Consider the following 20,027-nt stretch of genomic DNA (forward strand, 5'->3'; position numbering starts at 1 on the left):
ATGTGTAGATGCTGGCTGTGAGGATAGAGGAAGGGCCACTAGCCAAGGAATGCAGGTGGCCGGCCTCCAGAAGCAGACACAGGCAAGAAAACCGACTTCCGCCTAGAGCCTCCCAAAGGAACACAGCCCTGCCAGTACTTTCATTTCTGTCCAGTGAAAACCCAAATCATAGATTTCTGAACTCCAGAACTGTAAGAAAATAAATCGGTGCTGTTTTAAGCCAGCACACTGCTGTAATTCGTTACAGTAGCAATAAGAAACTATAGACTTGGGTAGTAGGATTAAAGTACTGCTGTAATAAATACCTAAACATGTGGAAGTGGCTAGGGAATCAGGTAATAGACAAAGGCTGGAAGGATGCTGAGGGGCATCACAGAAAAAGCCTAGGTTCCATGAACAGACTGTCAGTAGAAATACGGATCTTAACTAGTGACAGCTAATGAGGATTCAGAAAGAACATGGTCGAAAATACTCCTATCATGCTAGAGAGTCCTTAAATCACCACAAACGGACTGGTGATAGAAACATGGTTGTTAAAGGCTTTGCCACTGAAGTCTCAGATGGAATTGAGGAACATGCTATTGGAAATTGGCTGAACTGTGCGTCCTGTAGTTGCGCAGAAAGCGGAACTTACAAATAATGAACCTGGATAGGCTAGCTGAGGAGGGTCCCCCCCAAAAAAGTGTTAAGGGTTTGACCTCGTTTCTTTCTGCCTTCCATAGGAAAATGTGAGAGGAAACAAAGACTGAAGGCAGAACTCATAAGCAGACAGGAACCAGCACTTGATGATTTGGGAAACTTCCATCCTGACCTAATTGCAAAAAGTGCTAAAATTCACTGCCAAGAGAGCATGCTCTGAAGAGGCGGCCAATGGTGTGCCTGGAAAACCTTGCGTTAGTGCCTTGGAAGGGTCAAAAGGTCAGAGTATTCAGTCACACAAAGGCTCTCTGAAGAGATTATACATGTGACTCATGGTTTCCCTCAGCCACCTCAGCAGAAGCCACGAATAGAGATGGGGTCATCCAGGAAAGATCTGTGAAGGAGCCTCTTGTCCAACGGAGTGATCTCCATGACACACATGGGAGGTCCATAAGGTTCTTGAGAATTTGACAGCAGCAGGAACACTGCCAGCTTGGAAGTCAAGGCGACAGAAAGAAAACAAAAAGGAAAAACGCCGTTTAGCCTCCCACAATTCTACAGGCAGAGAAACAGGCAGATAGAACGACTCAGCTGCAAACACGTGCTATTTTTCATGGAAACGGAAGGATGGCTCTGAGGATTGCTAGAGACCGGTAAAGTCCTCTTGCCTTACATTTGCTCACTCCCGTAAATGGGATATCTCTATTATTATATTCTGGGGAGCAAGTAGCCGGTTTCTTGAGTTTCGCAGGTATATAGACGGAGAAGGACCGTACCTTAGAACGGATTATATCCAGAAACTTACCTACACCTGACGTAGAGAATTTAGGTGGTGAGATTTTGGTCATCTGTGCTGATTAAATTAAGATTTTGGAATCTGGGTCGATGATGTAATAGGTTAAAACTTGTGAAGAAGGTGGGACAGAGTGAATGTCTCTTGTATGTGGGAGGGACATGGATATTTGGGAGCCAGAGAGCAGATGTGGTAGAAAGATGATGCTCCCCCAACAAAGACAGCAATGTCCTAATTCCCAGAACCTGTGAATACGTTACCTTCTACAGCAAAAGGTTCTACATGTGTTTTTGAGTTAAGAATACAGAGATGGGAAGACTATACTGGATTATCTGTGGGGGTCCAATGCGATCACAAGGGTCTTTAAAAGGGAGAGAGCCAGATCTGCAGATGGTGCATGGCACTGCTGGCTCTGAAGATGGAGGGAAAGGACCATGAGCTAAAGAACGCAGGCCTCCCGAAGAAGCTGGAAAAGACAAGGAAATCGATGTTGTCTATAGCCCCCAGAAGAACACGGCTATGCTGACACACTGGTTTTAGCTCAGTGACGGCCAGATCAGATTTCTGATTTCAATGATTATAAAACAATAAAGGTGTGTTGTTTAAGCAACCAGCTTTGCGGTGATCCATTACAGCAGTGACAGAAAACTAACACAACCTCAAACCTCACATCAGAGCCCAGCCCCAGCCGATATGTCAACTGTAGCTCTGTAGAAAACACTGAGTGGAGGACCCAGCAACACAGAACCCAAACTCCTGACCCAGGGGACTAAGAGAATGCATTGGAATTGTTCTAACTCAGTTATCTATGGTAACTGACTATGAGGCAATACAAAATTAATAGAAGGGAGCAGAAAAAATACTTGATTAAAAGCTCAACCTTCAGTACACAACTTTCTGACATTCTGGGCAAAGAAATGGGAAAGGCTATTAAAGCAATTATACTGCTCAAAGTGTAACAAGTGACTCAAGAAAACTCACTTATGTGATTATTTCAATTTTGAGCTGAATTAGCCGTTTTTGGTCTCATAAAAGACCGAATTTACTCCACCTAACAATACTAGTGGGGAACGAACGGTTCTGTGCCTTTCACGCTGAATACACAAGCCTACACGTGCGATAAAATTGCATCGAACAAAACAGTATGGAGGCTCCTCAAAAAATGAAAACGATGGGACTACCACTGGATGTGGCAATCCTACTTCTAGGCATATAGCCCAAAGGAGTGAAATCAGGATCTCTGGGAGAGATCCGCACCTCCTTGTTCATCGCATTATTCTCAATAGCTGTAATAAACAAACAATCCAAGCGCCCACCGATGGATAACCAAAATGTGCTAATGTACGTAAAACGTTATTCAGCCTTAAAAAGAAGGAAATCCTGCTATTTGCGACAACACAGATGGACCCAGAGGACATGATGTAAGTAAAATAAGCCAGACACAGAAGGACAAATAGTGCACAATGCCACTTTTACAAGGCATCTCAAGTAGTCAAATACATAGAATCAGAAGGCAGAATGGTGGTTACCCAGGGCCGGGGGGAGAGGGAATGGGGAGATGTTAGTCAAAGGGTACAAAATTTCAGGGGAAAAAAAGGGAAGTAACTTGGCTAGGGTGTGGAGAAACTGGAATCCTTCTACACTGCCGGTGGGGATGTAAAATGGTACAGCCACTGTGCAAAGTAGTCTGGTGGCTCCTCAAAACATTAAACACTGAACGACCATATGACCTTGCAATTCCACTCCCAGGTATATGCCCCCAGAGAATTAAAAACAGGCACTCAAACAAGAACGTACACACGCATGTTCACAGCAGCACTACTCACAGCAGCCAAAAGGCAGAAACAGCCAAATGTCCATCAACCAACGAGTGAACAAACTGAGGTCTGTCTATCCATACAATGGGATATTGGTCATAAAAAGAATGAAGCACTGTTACATAGGCTACAAGGTGACATATATACTATGCTAAGTGAAAGACAAATGGTCACATATTGTATGATACTATTTATACAAAATACTCAAAATAGATAAGTCAACTGCTATAGAAAGCAGATTGGTGATCATCTGGGGGAAAAGGGAGTGGGGGAGGAGGAAAAACGGCTTAATGGGTAAGCAACTTCACTTTCAGGGAATGGAAAGGTTTTGGGACTGGACAGACAAGATGGCTACACAACACAGTGAATGTTTTAAAATGGCTAATTTTACGTTATGTGAATTTCACTTCAAAAATTATTTTTAACAAAGAGGGACGGGGGCGGGGGGGCGGGGAGAAGATCATCACTACAACTGCACATCCGTTCTACCACAAGTCAGTTTTAGGAAAAGTGCACATGGAAGTTGAGAATGTGGCAAGTCTTCCCTTGATATGACTGTGCTTGCTTAACTCCTTGGGCAGGCAGCTGGTACACCAACGTGCACCTCAATGTGAAAACCACACCAGTGCACAGGTTTTTACGGTAAGGCGACCACGTGTGATAACCTACTGTCAATGTACTTTCCAATCTAGTTCATCATCAGTTTAGAGAGGATTTTAGGTGTAGAATTTCCGCTGGACTTTAAGCTGTAAAAAGAAGTACAGCACACGTGTGTGAAGAAGGTTCTGGACGTATACCTATGTTACGGTGATAGGTATGGGTAGGAAGGAGAAATTATGATGCTGAAACCATTACCTGAACAATTCTCAAAAAAGCAATTGCCACCTACATAATATTAGTCAAAATCTGTAGGACTCCAATAGCTCATGTAAAATTACTTTTTTTCCAGATTAAAAAGAAATCAACTGACCACACATGTAAGGGTTTATTTTCAGACTGTTCGATTGATCTAATCATGTCAATCCTATGCCAGTACCACACAGTCTTACCAATAGCTTATCAATAGTCTTATCAATGGCTGTAGGTGCCATTTTGAGAGAACATTCATGCATGTGAAGCCTGCGGGGATGTGGAACATGAGCTTGGATTTGTGGGATTTTTAAGATACTATTAACTACAGATTTTCTTGTCATGAACCTTTAGATGGGATTTATCACCCACAATTGGGACGAGGAAAGTCTAGCTGCTTACCAAGGAATTAGAATAGTAGGTCAACTTCATCAAAGCAGTGAGCTCCTAAAATAAAGACACCTATTTCTGTGAAGCTCAAAATGACAAACTTAGAAAATGTTCTCTGCTGCTCAGCAAATGCTGCCAGCAATATGGCACTCCTACCAGAAGGGAGTCTTTCTCCTATGTGCTACAACATAGTAAACAAAACCGGCCAGGTTCGCCTAGCTGTGGCTTAATGATGGTGTCCGTGGCCTTCCGAGGAAATAGGGACAATCATAAGCAGCTTTAGAGGGCAAAAGCAGAAGCACGCTCCCCATGACATGATTACACACACAGCAAAAGGAACACATGGAGGGAAAAGGGGTGGAGAGGGGAGGAGAAGAGGGAGGGAGCAAGGGAGGAGCAAAGTTCTGAAAGCAACATGGATGAACCTCGAAAATATTACACCAAGTATAAGAAACCGAACATAAAGTCTGCATTATTATTGGACTCCACTTATATGAAATATCCAGAATAGGGGAATCCAGAGAGACAGGAAGGAGATCAGTGGTTGTCAGGGGCTGGAGGAGGGAAATAATCAGGGGATTGGGGAGTGACAGCTAAGGGGTACAGAGTTTCTTTTTGAGGTGATGGAAAGGTTCTAAAATTGACTGTAGTGATGGTTGCACAACCCTGCGAATATACTAAAAAGTCACTCAATTGCACGCTTTAAATGGGTGAATTATGGGGCACTTGGGTGGTCGGTTAAATATTGTACTTCGGTTCAGGTCACGATCTCATGGTACAGGAGTTCGAGCCCCGCATTGGGCTCTGTGCTGACAGCTGAGAGCCTGGAGCCTGTTTCAGATTCTGTGTCTCCCTACATCTCTGTCCCTCCCCTGTTCACATTCTGTCTCTCTCAAAAATAAACATTAAAAAAATTAAATGGATGGATTGTATCTTATGTGAATTATATCTCAATAAAGCAGTTTTTAAAACGACTCCAGGAGCTTCTTCCCCTTTGCACTTAGAATAAAGTGGTCACCAGGCCCTAAAGACCCCATATGACCCAGCCCCTTCCAACTTCTCTGTCTTTTCTCCAACGTCCACCACACACTAGTCACACAGGCCACCTTCCAAGCCTCAGAGCCAGCACAGTTCTTTTCTGCCTCAGGACTCTTACACCTGCTTCCTTGGCCTTGACAGCTGTTTCCCCACTCCTTGCAGGTCACTTCTTGTCCGGGTGGCGGGGGGGGGGGTGCTTTACCACTTCAGGTAAAGTAGCCACCCCTTACCACCTCCCTGGGCCCTCCCGGTCCCATCTCCCTGTTATACTTATTCCAGAGTGCTCAGCGATACCTGAAATTATTTCGTGTACTGTGTCTCTTCAGAGAAAATAACATTGTGAGGGCAAATCTGGAGTAGTGCCTGGCAGCAAGCATGCACTCAATAATCACTGCTGAGCTGATGAAGGAAGGTCCTTCACAACAGCCGGACCTAGAAGGTCCAGGGATTCTTTATGTAAGAAAGGTACAATATACAAAGGAGAACATTCTCCACCAGAAAACATAATTGAGCTTAGGAGAGATGGACAGGTCTAGCTCTTTGACCCTCAGTAGCATGAGACGTAAGCTAAGACAGAAAAAAAAAAAGATGGCAGAGTGATAAGGCTTTGAAGGATATGATCTGACCAAAGACATCACATGCTGGTGGTCCTATGGGTCCCTGACACTCTGGCTCATAGGTGATGGAGATCAGATGGGCAGGTACACAACTGAGAAAAGGATGTAAATAGTAAAAGGTCTCCCATCAGGAAAAGAACAAATGTCCTAACTGGGGATCTTTATACTTATATTTATTTGGGGTTTGTTAATTTTTGGTCATATTTATTTTGGAAGATGTTAAATGACTTCATGAAAGCCATCATTGCTAATAAACTAAGTATATTTATTTTCCTGGGAATCCAAAAGGCCACCTGGATGGACAGAACTGTGTGCATACTCAGGAAAGACCCGAGAATGCCCTAAGCTCTTCCCTCACACCATACATGAAAATGAACTTCTAAGAGATTTGTAGTTTCAGGTTTATGATCCATTTTGAGTTAGTTTTGTATAAGGCATAAGGCAGGGGTCCAACTTCATGCTTTTGCATGTGGATATCCAGTCTTCCCAGCACTATTTATTAAAGAGCTTATTCTTCTCCCACTGAACAATCAATCTTGGCATCTTTGTCAAAAGTCAACTAGCCATAGAATGGTTTATTTCTAGGCTCTCAATTCTATTCCACTGAACTTACTGAGCCCTCACCTCATACCAGTCCTGTGCTGAGTGCTTCACATGGGCCATCACATCTAATCCTTACAATAATCCTAGTAGGTAGGGCTCGTTATTAACCTCACATAACAGACGAGGAAACAGAGGCACAAAAAAGTCAGGTAACTCATCCACGGTGACAATAAGTGGCAGAGGCAGGGTTCAGACGCAGGAAGTCTGGCTCCAGAGCCCCTCCCTTTCATCATCCAGAATATACAGAGAGCCCACAAACCCATAAAAAAGACAAGCAAACCAGCAAGAAAATGGGGAAAAGATAGGAACAGACAATTCACCAAAGAGGAAAATACAAATGGCCAGTAAATCTATGGCATGATGCTCCATCTTACTATAATTAGAGAAATGCTTAATAAGCAAGAAGATATTTTGTCCATCATATTGGTAAAATGGCTTGGATAGGTAACGTGATCCTGGTGATGTGCGGATCTGGGAGAAAAGGAACTCAACAGTGTTCAGTGAATATATAATGAAACATTCATTTTGGAAACATTCTGGCAGAATCTATTAAAATATATAGTTCCATTGAACTCGTGCACAAGGGATATGGACAAGACTGTTCACTGAAGCCCTATTTGTAATTATGCAAAACGAAAACAAATCACATCATCTGTCAGTAAGGAAATGGCATCATGGGCCATGGCCAAAGCCACACCACTGGAATGCCAGCTCCACGAAACACAAGTTTAAATCTGAAGGACAGATATAAAGATGAAGATATATAGATGATATAGGTTGAACGGTGGCCCCAAAAATATACAGCAGAGTCCTAATCCCCAGAAGCCATAAATGTGACCTTAATTGGAAAAACAGTCTTTGCAGATGTAATTAAGTTAAGGATCTTGAGATGAGATCATTCAGGATTATCCAGGTGGGTTCTAAATCCAACAAAAAGTCTCCTTGTAAGAGACAGAGGGGAAGACGACACCCCACAAAGGAGAAGGCCCTGTTGAGATGGACGCACAGACTGGAGTCTCACAGCTACAAGCCACCACAAGCAGGGCTACGTGAGGAAGCTTTCTGCCCCAGGGCCTTCAGAGGAAGTGTGGTCCTGCTGATACCTTGATTTTGGACTTTGGGCCTCCAGAACTGTTAGAGAATACATTTCTGGTTTTTAAACCTGCCAGTTTACGGTACTTTGTTACAGCAGCTGTAGGAAATTAATACAGATAGATATATTCATTCAGGTCTTCAATATATATTAAATAAAAAAGGTTGTGCAATAACACACATGTACGTAAATTAAAAAGCTCTACATGTGTTATATAAAGCAAAAAAAAAAAACAAAAAAACAACAACACCGAACAATCTATGTGTATAGATGTATGTAACAGCACAAAAAAATCATTTGGGACCAGCAGATTCAAACTCACTTCAGCAGCTCCCTCCTGGGATGGGAGTGTATGTTAGCAGGATGGGGAAAGATCACACAAAACCTCAGCTTCACTTTCTAACATTCACATATTTTTTTAAATGGTTTATTTTTTTCAAAAAAAACTAAAGAGAAACTGATGACAAAGCTTAGCATTTGAGAGATAACATACAGACACCATTTTAAGAAAAGTCATAAAAAAATCTAGGAGGAGAAACAAATCTCTTATTCACTTCAAAGTACCTCTTCTTGAGCTAGGGAAAGGCAGTCTTCTGAGGCTGCTGCTGAAGAAAATGCTGTCTCAGCTATTACATTGTTTGGTATTCTTTGCAAAGGAAACAAATGATGTTAAACATTCAGATTTTCTCTTAAATAATGCAATTTATGACACCCATATTTTATCTGATCAATATAGGCCACCTACTGTTTTCCTTGAGTGTGTCTCCTGAGTGGGTGGTGTATACTAATCATTATTGTTTGCTGTTTAATAGTCTGATTTACTACTCACGCTTTACTGAGAAAGTTTCTTCAAATGCATCCTCCAGACGTAAATCAGAGTCCCCAGATCCTATAAATTAAAAAAAAAGATTTAACTATTTTTGCATAAAACAAAATAGTACTTATAATGGTTACTTCCCTTTAGATACAGTGTCACGAAGGTAACACAAGAAAAGGAAATCAGTGGAAGCCACCCAAAGATATATTTAGTGATAACCTTCTACAAACAACTTACCCTCACCAAAAACAAAAAAACAACCACCTTCAGTCCACTAGAAGGCTGAAGGCTCAACTGTACAGAACATGAAGTACAATCTTACAAAAAGCCTTCTCCATGATATGTAGGACTTTTGCAATGAGGAATACTGGAGTCCAAAGTTCCATCGATATGTGCCAGGTTCTTTCATCCCATTCCACTGTCAACTCAGTGTATCATCCCCCGACCCCAGCATCCATATCTAGTAGCTCTGATTATACATAACTTAAAAGGCTCTATGGAAAAGCTTTTTTTTTAATATATGAAATTTATTGTCAAAATGGTTTCCATACAACACCCAGTGCTCATCCCAAAAGGTGCCCTCCTCAACACCCATCACCCACCCTCCCCTCCCTCCCACCCCCCATCAACCCTCAGTTTGTTCTCAGTTTTTAAGAGTCTCTTATGCTTTGGCTCTCTCCCACTCTAGCCTCTTTTTTTTTTCCTTCCCCTCCCCCATGGGTTTCTGTTAAGTTTCTCAGGATCCACATAAGAGTGAAAACGTATGGTATCTGTCTTTCTCTGTATGGCTTATTTCACTTAGCCTCACACTCTCCAGTTCCATCCACGTTGCTACAAAGGGCCATATTTCGTTCTTTCTCATTGCCATGTAGTACTCCATTGTGTATATAAACCACAATTTCTTTATCCATTCATCAGTTGATGGACATTTAGGCTCTTTCCATAATTTGGCTATTGTTGAGAGTACTGCTATAAACATTGGGGTACAAGTGCCCTTATGCATCAGTACTCCTGTATCCCTTGGGTAAATTCCTAGCAGTGCTATTGCTGGGTCATAGGGTAGGTCTATTTTTAATTTTCTGAGGAACCTCCACACTGTTTTCCAGAGTGGCTGCACCAATTTGCATTCCCACCAACAGTGCAAGAGGGTTCCCGTTTCTCCACATCCTCTCCAGCATCCATAGTCTCCTGATTTGTTCATTTTGGCCACTCTGACTGGCCTGAGGTGATATCTGAGTGTGGTTTTGATTTGTATTTCCCTGATAAGGAGTGACGTTGAGCATCTTTTCATGTGCCTGTTGGCCATCCGGATGTCTTCTTTAGAGAAGTGTCTATTCATGTTTTCTGCCCATTTCTTCACTGGGTTATTTGTTTTTCGGGTATGGAGTTTGGTGAGCTCTTTATAGATTTTGGATACAAATATCTTTTCCCATTCCGTTGGTTGCCTTTTAGTTTTGTTGGTTGTTTCCTTTGCTGTGCAGAAGCTTTTTATCTTCATAAGGTCCCAGTAATTCATTTTTGCTTTTAATTTCCTTGCCTTTGGGGATGTGTCGAGTAAGAGATTGCTACGGCTGAGGCCAGAGAGGTCTTTTCCTGCTTTCTCCTCTAGGGTTTTGATGGTTTCCTGTCTCACATTCAGGTCCTTTCTCCATTTTGAGTTTATTTTTGTGAATGGTGTGAGAAAGTGGTCTAGTTTCAACCTTCTGCATGTTGCTGTCCACTTCTCCCAGCACCATTTGTTAAAGAGACTGTCTTTTTTCCATTGGATGTTCTTTCCTGCTTTGTCAAAGATGAGTTGGCCATACGTTTGTGGGTCTAGTTCTGGGGTTTCTATTCTATTCCATTGGTCTATGTGTCTGTTTTTGTGCCATGGAAAAGCTTTTAACGAGATAATCTGTTCTCAGAGGTGGACCCATCTGCCCAATTATGCCTGCTATTGAATTTGACAGTTATCATTCCCTCTGATGGGCATGTAGTTTCCTACAGGGGTATATACATTATCAATTCTCAAACTACCATGCATGTATACTGAACTGAACACATCGGTAAATGGGTGGTGAACTGTAGAAGCCAGGCTTCTCACTGTTTCAGATAGAGGTTACAGATAAGAGAAGGCTAAAATGACCTATGTGATAATGGATTAGAGTTGGAGACCTCAGTATGAATCATGTGTAGCTTAACATACATACAGATGGTTACATATAGAAATACTTATAGACACGTGTGTATATAAACATGGGCTAGTATGCGGACATACACCTCTGCTCTGTGACCTGAGAGGGCCTAGAAGCAGTAACACCCCAGTAGCAATAAGCACACCTAGCACCCAGATCGTGGTTTCTAAATACCATTCTCCAGTTAAAGAAAAACAGATCTCCTTGGAGAAATGGCAGGTTCTAGGATTGGAACAAGAAATATAGGAGTCTGAAGCATCTTATAGTTCCAGGAAGTATTTTTTAAAATATTGATATTGATGGATATATGTCAATGAGGCACAGGACCAGCTGAAAGAGCTCCCAACAGCTAAAGCTGGAACAATTTAATCAATAAAGTAGTATTAGATTATAATACAAAGTATAAAATATCCATTTGTCCATGTTGATATAAACACATAGACAAATATATAAAAGGGATAAAACAGAAGAATTCAAATTAATTTATGTAGGTATTTCTAGCTCAAGGAGATGAAGCATAACTCTCCACTCCATAAGTGTTGACTTCCTTCCAAGGATTACAATATGAGAAGGTAGGTAGGAGGAGAGAGTAACTCTACAGTGGAGAAATCTAAGAAGTACTACATCAGATCAAGGTTAACATCAACAGTGATGGGTCATGCTGATAGTATATACCCTTGATATTGTGGGATGAGACAAGCACCATACATGTGTGGTCTTCCTCTCAAATACCTATAACCCGAGCATAATCATGAGAAAAACATGAGACAAATTCCAATTGATGGGCATCCTACAAAATATGTGACCAGTACTCAAAACCAAGGTCATCAAAAACAAAACAAAATCTGAGAACCCAGCACAGCCTGAAGAGCCTAAGGAGATATAATGATGGAAGGTCACTGGTACCCTGGATTGGATCCTGGAACAAATCTAGGGACTTCAGGTTAAAACAAAGGAAATCTGAATAGAGTATGGACTTAATAATAATATATCAATATTGGTTCATTAATTGTGACAAATACACCACACTGATGTAAAATGTTAAAAATAGGGGAAACCGAATGTGAAGCATATGAGAAGTGTCTTTACAAGCTTTGCATTGTAAATCTGAAACTGTTCTAAAAACGTGTCATTTTCAAAAATCCATTTCCCATAGCAAAAGAATTAAGGGTAACCACTAAAAGAAGACATATAGGATACAGAGCGTCTACCTCATTTAAGGAAAAAAAAAAAAAAAAGGTCAACACCAACAGCTAAAAATCAATCCAACAAAAGTCACCAAACAGAAAAAAGAAACCAGCTAAACAGAAAATATGAACCTTAACACAAGAATATGTACAATCCTATCAGTAAAAAAAAAAATGAGTACAAAGAGGGTAAATCTCCTATCCAAAGATAAATGGAATATAACTATATGCTGTTGACAAAATATACACATAAAACAACACAATCCACACACACAAAATATATATAACAGAAATATACACTGGTAAATGTTAACAAGAAGAAAGCAGATGTGGCAATATTAATATGACGATAAAATTTAAGACCCCAACATCTAAATAAGAAAAGGCCAATATTTTATAAAGCATATAATCCACCAAGAAAATAAAAATTATGACACTTAGTAACCTAGCTTCTAAAATTCTGGAGTAGACTTTTGCTTCTTTCTATGATGGAGTAATTGGCATAAGATTAGCTCTCCCACTGCGAACACTACAAAATGGACAAAACATGAGCCAACAGCTTTCAGCACTGAACAGCAATCCCTGAGATCAAGGAAATTGTGACAGCTAAATCCAACAAGTGATCCTGGACTGGATCCTGAATGCATAAGGGGCATTATTGGGACACTTAGTGAAATTTGAAAGAGGTCTGTTGACCAGGTGGTAATACTGGATCACTGTCAATTTCCCCATCTTCATGGATTTACTGTGGTCAGGGAAGAAGGTATCTTTGTTTTTAGGAAATGCACACTGAAGTATTAACAGTTAATGAGCAGCCTGCTTGCCACTGATTCCGAAATGATTCTGAAAAAGTATTTAGAGACACCTACACACACCAGTGCCAATGTGGTACAACTGGGAAATCTAGGTGGACAGTAAATCAGAATTCCTTGTATTAGACATTACGGTGACAACGGGTGAAACTTGCATTGGGTCTGAGGATTAGGTGGCAGTAAGGTATCAACATTAATTTCCTGACTCAGATAGTTACACTGAGAATATATAAAAGGATGTCCTTGCTTGAAGAAAATGCTCCCTCTTTATAGATTTTGGATACTAGCCCTTTGTCCTATATGTCATTTGAAAATATCTTTTCCCATTCCGTTGGCTGCCTTTTAGTTTTGTTGATTGTTTCCTTTGCTGTGCAGAAGCTTTTTATCTTCATGAGGTCCCAATAGTTCATTTTTGCTTTTAATTCCCTTGACTTTGGGGATGTGTCAAGTAAGAAATTGCTGCGGCTGAGGTCAGAGAGGTTTTTCCCTGCTTTCTCCTCTAGGGTTTTGATGGTTTCCTGTCTCACATCCAGGTTCTTTATCCATTTTGAGTTTGTTTTTGTGAATGGTGAAAGAAAGTGGTCTAGTTTCATCCTTCTGCATGTTGCTGTCCAGTTCTCCCAGCACCATTTGTTAAAGCGACTGTCTTTTTTCCATTGGATATTCTTTCAAACTCCACACCCGAAAAACAAATAACCCAGTGAAGAAATGGGCAGAAAACATGAATAGACACTTCTCTAAAGAAGACATCCAGATGGCCAACAGGCACATGAAAAGATGCTCAACGTCGCTCCTCATCAGGGAAATACAAATCAAAACCACACTCAGATACCACCTCACGCCAGTCAGAGTGGCCAAAATGAATGAATCAGGAGACTATGGATGCTGGAGAGGATGTGGAGAAACGGGAACCCTCTTGCACTGTTGGTGGGAATGCAAACTGGTGCAGCCACTCTGGAAAACAGTGTGGAGGTTCCTCAAAAAATGAAAAATAGACCTACGCTATGACCCAGCAGTAGCACTGCTAGGAATTTACCCAAGGGATACAAGAGTGTTGATGCATAGGGGCACTTGTACCCCAATGTGTATAGCAGCCCTCTCAACAATAGCCGAATTATGGAAAGAGCCTAAATGTCCATCAACTGACGAATGGATAAAGAAGTTGTGATTTATATACACAATGGAATACTACTTGGCAATGAGAAGAATGAAATCTGGCCTTTTGTAGCAACGTGGATGGAACTGGAGAGTGTGATGTTAAGTGAAATAAGTCATACAGAGAAGGACAGATTCCATATGTTTTCACTCCTGTGTGGATCCTGAGAAACCTAACAGAAGACCATGGGGGAGGGGAAGGAAAAAAAATGATTAGAGATGGAGGGAGCCAAAACATAAGAGACTCCTAAAAACTGAGAACAAACTGAGGGTTGATGGGGGGTGGGAGGGAGGGGTGGGTGGGTGATGGGTATTGAGGAGGGCACCTATTGGGATGAGCACTGGGTGTTGTATGGAAACGAATTTGACAATAAATTTCATAATAAAAAAAAAAAAAAGAAAATGCTCCCTAAAGGTATACTGCAGATGTGCGGGGTGGGGGGTGGGGGGTGACTAGGGGGAGGGTGATGGGAGTATCAGGTAAGCAACTTACTCTCAGGTGATTGTGGGGATGGGGAGAACCTCCTTATACTTGCAAGTTTCTTGTAGGTTTGTAATTATTTCAACATTTAAAAAATTAAAATTATTTAAATATGTATATCTCAAGCCAGCAATTGCACTTTTAGGTACCTGTTACAGAAAAATACTTGCACATGTGCCCAAAGGGGTATGAGCAAGGTTGTACAAAACAGTACTGCCTAAAATACCAAAAAGAAATGGACACAGACCAAGTGTCCATCAAAGAAGAAGAATTAAACAAAACGTAGTTCAATACAATGAAATGTTACATCGCTGTTTAAAAGAATGGGATGCTCTCAGTAAACTAGGAATAGAAGGGAACTTCCTCAACTTGAAAGAGTATCTACAAAAAAACCTATAGCTAACACCATATTTGATGGTGAGACTAAAGCTTTCCTTCCAAGATCAGAAACAAGGCAATGATGTCCCTTCTCCCTACTGTTCTTCAATATCATAGTGGAAGTCCTAGCTACTGCAACAAGAAAGAGAGAGAGATCGATCGAGCGATCCTGATTGGGAAAGAAGAAATAAAAACTCTTTGTTCACAGAGAACATGATCATCTATGCAGATAATCCAAAAGGATTCACAAATGCAAAAAACTCTTTAAACTCCTGGAACTAATAAGTGACGACAGCAAGGTTGGGGGAGGCAAGGTCAATCCTTTTCCTATATATCAGTAATGAACAAGTGGAATTTGAAATTTAAAAAGCATCATTTATATTAGCAGCCCCCAAAAAGAAATCCTGGTATAGATCTGAAAGAAAGAGAGAAAGAGAGAAAGAGAGAAAGAGAGAGAGAAAGAAAGAAAGAAAGAAAGAAAGAAAGAAAGAAAGAAAGAAAGAAAGAAAAAGAAAGAAAAAAGCCTAAGATCTAGATGAAGAAAGCTACAAAACTGTGAGGAAAGAAATCAAAGGACTAAGTAAATGTAGAGATATTCCAAGTTCATAGATAGGATGACTCAATGCTGTCAACATGTCAGTTCTTCCCAACTTGATTTGTAGATTCAATGCAATCACAATCAAAATGTCAGCAAGTTATTTTGTAGATACTGCCAAACGGATTCAAAAGTTTATATGGAGGGGTTTTGGGTGGCTCAAGCGTCTGACTCTTGGTTTTAGCTCAGGTCATGATCTCACATGAGTCTGAGCCCCACATTGGGCTCTGTGCTGACAGGACAGAGCCTGCTTGGGACTCCGTCTGCTTCTCTCTCTCTCTTCCCTCCCCCACTCATGCTCTGTCTCAAAAATAAACTTTTCTTTAACAAGTTATATGGAGAGCACAAAGACCCAAAATAGCCAATACAATATTGAAGGAAAAGAATGAGGTTGGAGGACTGATGCTAGCCAACTTCAGGACCTACTATAAAGTTACGGTAGGGGCGCCTGAGTGGCTCTGTCGGTTAAGCGTCCGACTTCTGCTCAGGTCATGATCTCACGGTCTGTGAGTTCGAGCCCCGTGTTGGGCTCTGGGCTGATAGCTCAGAGCCTGGAGCCTGCCTTCAGATTCTGTGTCTTCCTCTCTCTCTCTGCCCCTCCGCTGCTTGCACTGCCTCTCACATTGTCTCAAAAATAAATAAACGTTAAAAAGAAAAAATTTAAAGTTATGGTAATCAAGATAGTGTGTATTAGGAAAAAGAGAGACAAACAGATCAATGGAACAGAATAGAGAGCCCAGAAACAGACCCACATAAATACAGTCAACTGATATTTGACAATGGAGAAAAAGCAACACAGTGGAGAAAAGACAGTCTCTTCAACAAATGGAGCTGGGACAACCACCTCCAAAAAAAAAAAAAAAAAAAAAAAGAATCTAGACAAAGACTTTACATCCTTCACAAACATTAACTCCAGTGGATTACAGACTTAAATATAAAACACAAAATGATAAAACTCCTAGAAGCAACATAGTAGAAAACCTAGATGCCTTGAGTTTGGCAATGACTGTTGAGATGTAACACCAAAACCATGATCCATAGAAAAACTTAAGCTGGACTTCGTTAAAATTAACAATTTCTGCTCTGTGAAAAACACTGTCCAGAGAATGAAAAGACAGGCCACAGGCTGGAGAAAAGATTTGCAAAAGACACATCTGATAAAAAAAACCAAAGCAACAACAACAAAAAACTGTTACCCAAAATATACAAAGAATGCTTGCAACTTAATAACAAACAACCCGATGAAAATGTGGCCCACCCCCCAGGTGCCTCTGGTGCCTAGTCATCCCCCGCACCCACATAAGGCCCAGTTAGATGAATCTGAATAGACACTTTCCCAAAGAAGACATCCAGATGGCCCACCAGATCATGAAAAGATGCTCAGTATCACTAATTATCAGAGAAATGCAAATTAAAACTGCAGTGAGGCATCACCTCACACCTGTTAGAATGGCTAAAATGAAAAAGACAAGGTAAGTGTTGGCGAGGATGTGGAGAAAAGGGCACCCTTGTGTACTGTCTGTGGGAAAGTAAATTGGTGCAGCTACTACACTATGGGAAACAGTATGGGTCATCCTCAACAAAGGAAATCAGGATCTCAAAGAGGTCTCTGCACCCCCAGTCATTGCAGCATTACTCACAATAGCCAAACATGGAAACTACCTATGTGTCCACCGTTGATGGATAAATGGATAAAGATCAAGATACACACACACACACACATACACACACACACACACACACACACACACACACACAAACACATACACAAAGAATATCACTCAGCCATAAAAAAAGGAAATTCTGCCTTTTCAAGAAAAAAATGTATGGACCTTGAAAGCATTCATACTATGTGAAATAAGACAGAGAAAAAGAAATACTGTGTGACCCCATTTAGATAGGTTATGTAGACTAGTCAAATTGACAGAGAAGAATGGCGGTTTCCGGGGACTGGGAGGCAGTGGAGATGGGGAGATGTTGGCCAAAGGGTATAGACCCCCAAAGGGCACCTGGGTGGCTCAGTGAGTTAAGCATCTGACTTCGGCTCAGGTCAGGATCTTGCAGTTTGTGGGTTTCAGCCCCACGTCGGGCTCTGTGCTGACAGCTCAGAGCCTGGAGCCTGCTTCGGTTTCTGTGTCTCCCTCTCTATCCCTCCCCTGCTCGCTCGCATGCTCTCTCTCTCAAAAATAAATAAATATTTAAAAAAAATTTTTAAAGGGTATAGACTTCCAGTTATACGTAAATAAGCTCTGGAGATCTAATGTACAGTATAGTGACTATAGTGAACAATACTGTATCATATACTTGAAGATTGCGAGGAGGGTAGATCTTAAATGTTCTCACCATATGCACAAAACAATGGTAATTATGTAAAGTGATGGGGGTTTAAATGATCTTACCATGGTAATCAGTTCACAATATACACATGTATCAAGTCATCACATTGTATCTTAAATTTATACAGTGTAATATCAATTATATCTCAATAATTCTGCAAAAAAGAGATAAAGAAAAAGAGAAATTAACCACATGAGAGAGCACAAGCAGAGGAGGGGCAGAGAAAAAGGGAGACACAATATCCAAAGCAGGCTCCAGGCTCTGAGCTGTCAGCACAGAGCCCTATGCGGGGCTCGAACCCACAGACCGCGAGGTCATGTCCTGAGCCGAAGTTGGACGCTTAACAGACTGAGCCACACAGGTGCCCTAGAGTGTTTCTAAAGCTATACACAAACGACAGCTGACCAAAGAGGAAAAAATGGGCCAAAAAAACTTAACAGATACTTCACCAAAGACACACAGATGGCAACTATATATATGAAAGTATGCTCCACATCTTGGTCATCAGTGAAATTCAAAATAAAACAATGAGCTACTACTTAGCCATAAAAAAGAATGAGATCTTGCCATTTGCAACAACATGGATGGCCTAAAGAACATAATGCTAAGGGAAAGAAGTCAGAGAAAGACAAATACCATATGATTTCACTCATATGTGGAATTTTTTTTCCAATGGAACCAAGTCAACTTTATTTTTTCACTTATTTTATTTTTTTTTAAATTTATTGTCAAATGGGTTTCCATACAACACCCAGTGCTCATCCCAACAGTTGCCCTCCTCCCTGCCCATCACCTACTTTCCTCTCTCTCCCACCCCTCATCAACCCTCAGTTTGTTCTCAGTCCTTAAGAGTCTCTTAAGGTTTGGCTCCCTCCCTCTCTGTAACTCCCCCCCCCCCCCCCCGCTTCGCCTCCCCCGTGGTCTTCTGTTAAGTTTCTCAAGATCCACATATGAGTGAAAACATATGGTATCTGTCTTTCTCGGACTTTAAGAAACAAAACAAATGAAAAAAAAAAAAAGACACAAACAAAACAACCAGAGTCTTAAATATAGAGAACTGGTGGTTGCCAGACAGTGGGGGTGGGGGATGGGGGATGGGTAAAATAGATGGGGGAGATGAAGAGCACACTTATCACACCTATCGTTATGAGCACGTAATATACAGAGTTGTGGAATCATTATAATGTATACCTGAAACTAACATAACCTCTGAGGATGGCCGAAATTGCAGATACCACCAAGCGCTGGCAAGGATGTAGAACACAAAAAAAATCTCAATTACTGGTGGGAATGCAAAATGGTACAGCCACGTTGGAAGACGGTTTGATAGTTTCTAACAAAACTAAACAGATACACCATACAATCCAGCAACTGTACTCCTTGGTGTTTACTGAAAGGAATTAAAAAAACCTATGTCCACACAAAAATCTGCACACAGATGCTTATAATTTCTTTATTCATAATTGCCAAAATGTGGAAGCAACCAAGATTCCTTCAGTAGGGTGAATGGATAAACAAACTGTGGTACATCCAGACAATGGAATATTCTTTCATGCAAAAAAAAAAAACCAAAAACTATCAAGCCATGAAAAGACAGAGGAACCCTTAATGCATATTATTAAATGAAAGAAGCCCACTGTAAAACTGACAAAGTGTAGGATTCCAAACCTATTACATTCTGGAAAGACAAAACTGTGGAGACAACAAAAGGATCGTTGTTGCCAGAGGTTGGGGTGGATGCACACACAGGTGGAACACGGTGAAAATATTCCATATGATACTCTGATGGTGGGTATACATCAGTGTCAGTTTGTAAAAACCCACAGAATATACAACACCAAGAGTGAACCCTGAAGTATGGACTTGGGGTGATAATAGAGTGTCAATATAAGTTAATCAATTGTAACTAATGTACCACTTTGGTGGGCGGTGTTGAGAAGGGACGTGTGCATGTGCATTTGGGCAGGAGGTACTCTACCTTCTGTTCAATATTGTTGTGAACATAAAACTGCTATAAAAAATGAAGTCTGTTAAAAAGAAAAGAACAGCATGAGCATATACACTGACATGGGAGAGAGCTCCAAGATACAGTATTAAATAAAGTAGTTTTCCATTTGTGTGTATGTCTATATCCATAAAAATTTTCTGGAAACTTACACATGATTAGGGGTCAGGGAGAAGGAACGTTGCATTATTATTAATTTAAATGCTTCTCTGACTTGTTTTTAATCAGGCACAAGTATTTCTCTTAT

The 20,027-nt window shown here is 40.9% G+C and overlaps 1 protein-coding gene across 3 annotated transcripts in view; it reads right to left on the reverse strand.

Moving 5' to 3' along the window:
* The window catches only part of CD99L2 (CD99 molecule like 2), a 94,729-nt gene that overhangs the window by 27,837 nt on the left and 46,865 nt on the right, over positions 1-20,027 (reverse strand). For all 3 annotated transcript variants that reach the window (XM_027053427.2, XM_027053425.2, XM_027053426.2), the window contains exon 2: positions 8,669-8,728. In XM_027053427.2, coding sequence (XP_026909228.1) covers positions 8,669-8,728 — 60 coding nt within the window. The remainder of the gene's footprint in view (positions 1-8,668; positions 8,729-20,027) is intronic.

Source organism: Acinonyx jubatus, chromosome X (assembly GCF_027475565.1).
Source record: "Acinonyx jubatus isolate Ajub_Pintada_27869175 chromosome X, VMU_Ajub_asm_v1.0, whole genome shotgun sequence".
Taxonomy (NCBI): Eukaryota; Metazoa; Chordata; class Mammalia; order Carnivora; family Felidae; genus Acinonyx; species Acinonyx jubatus.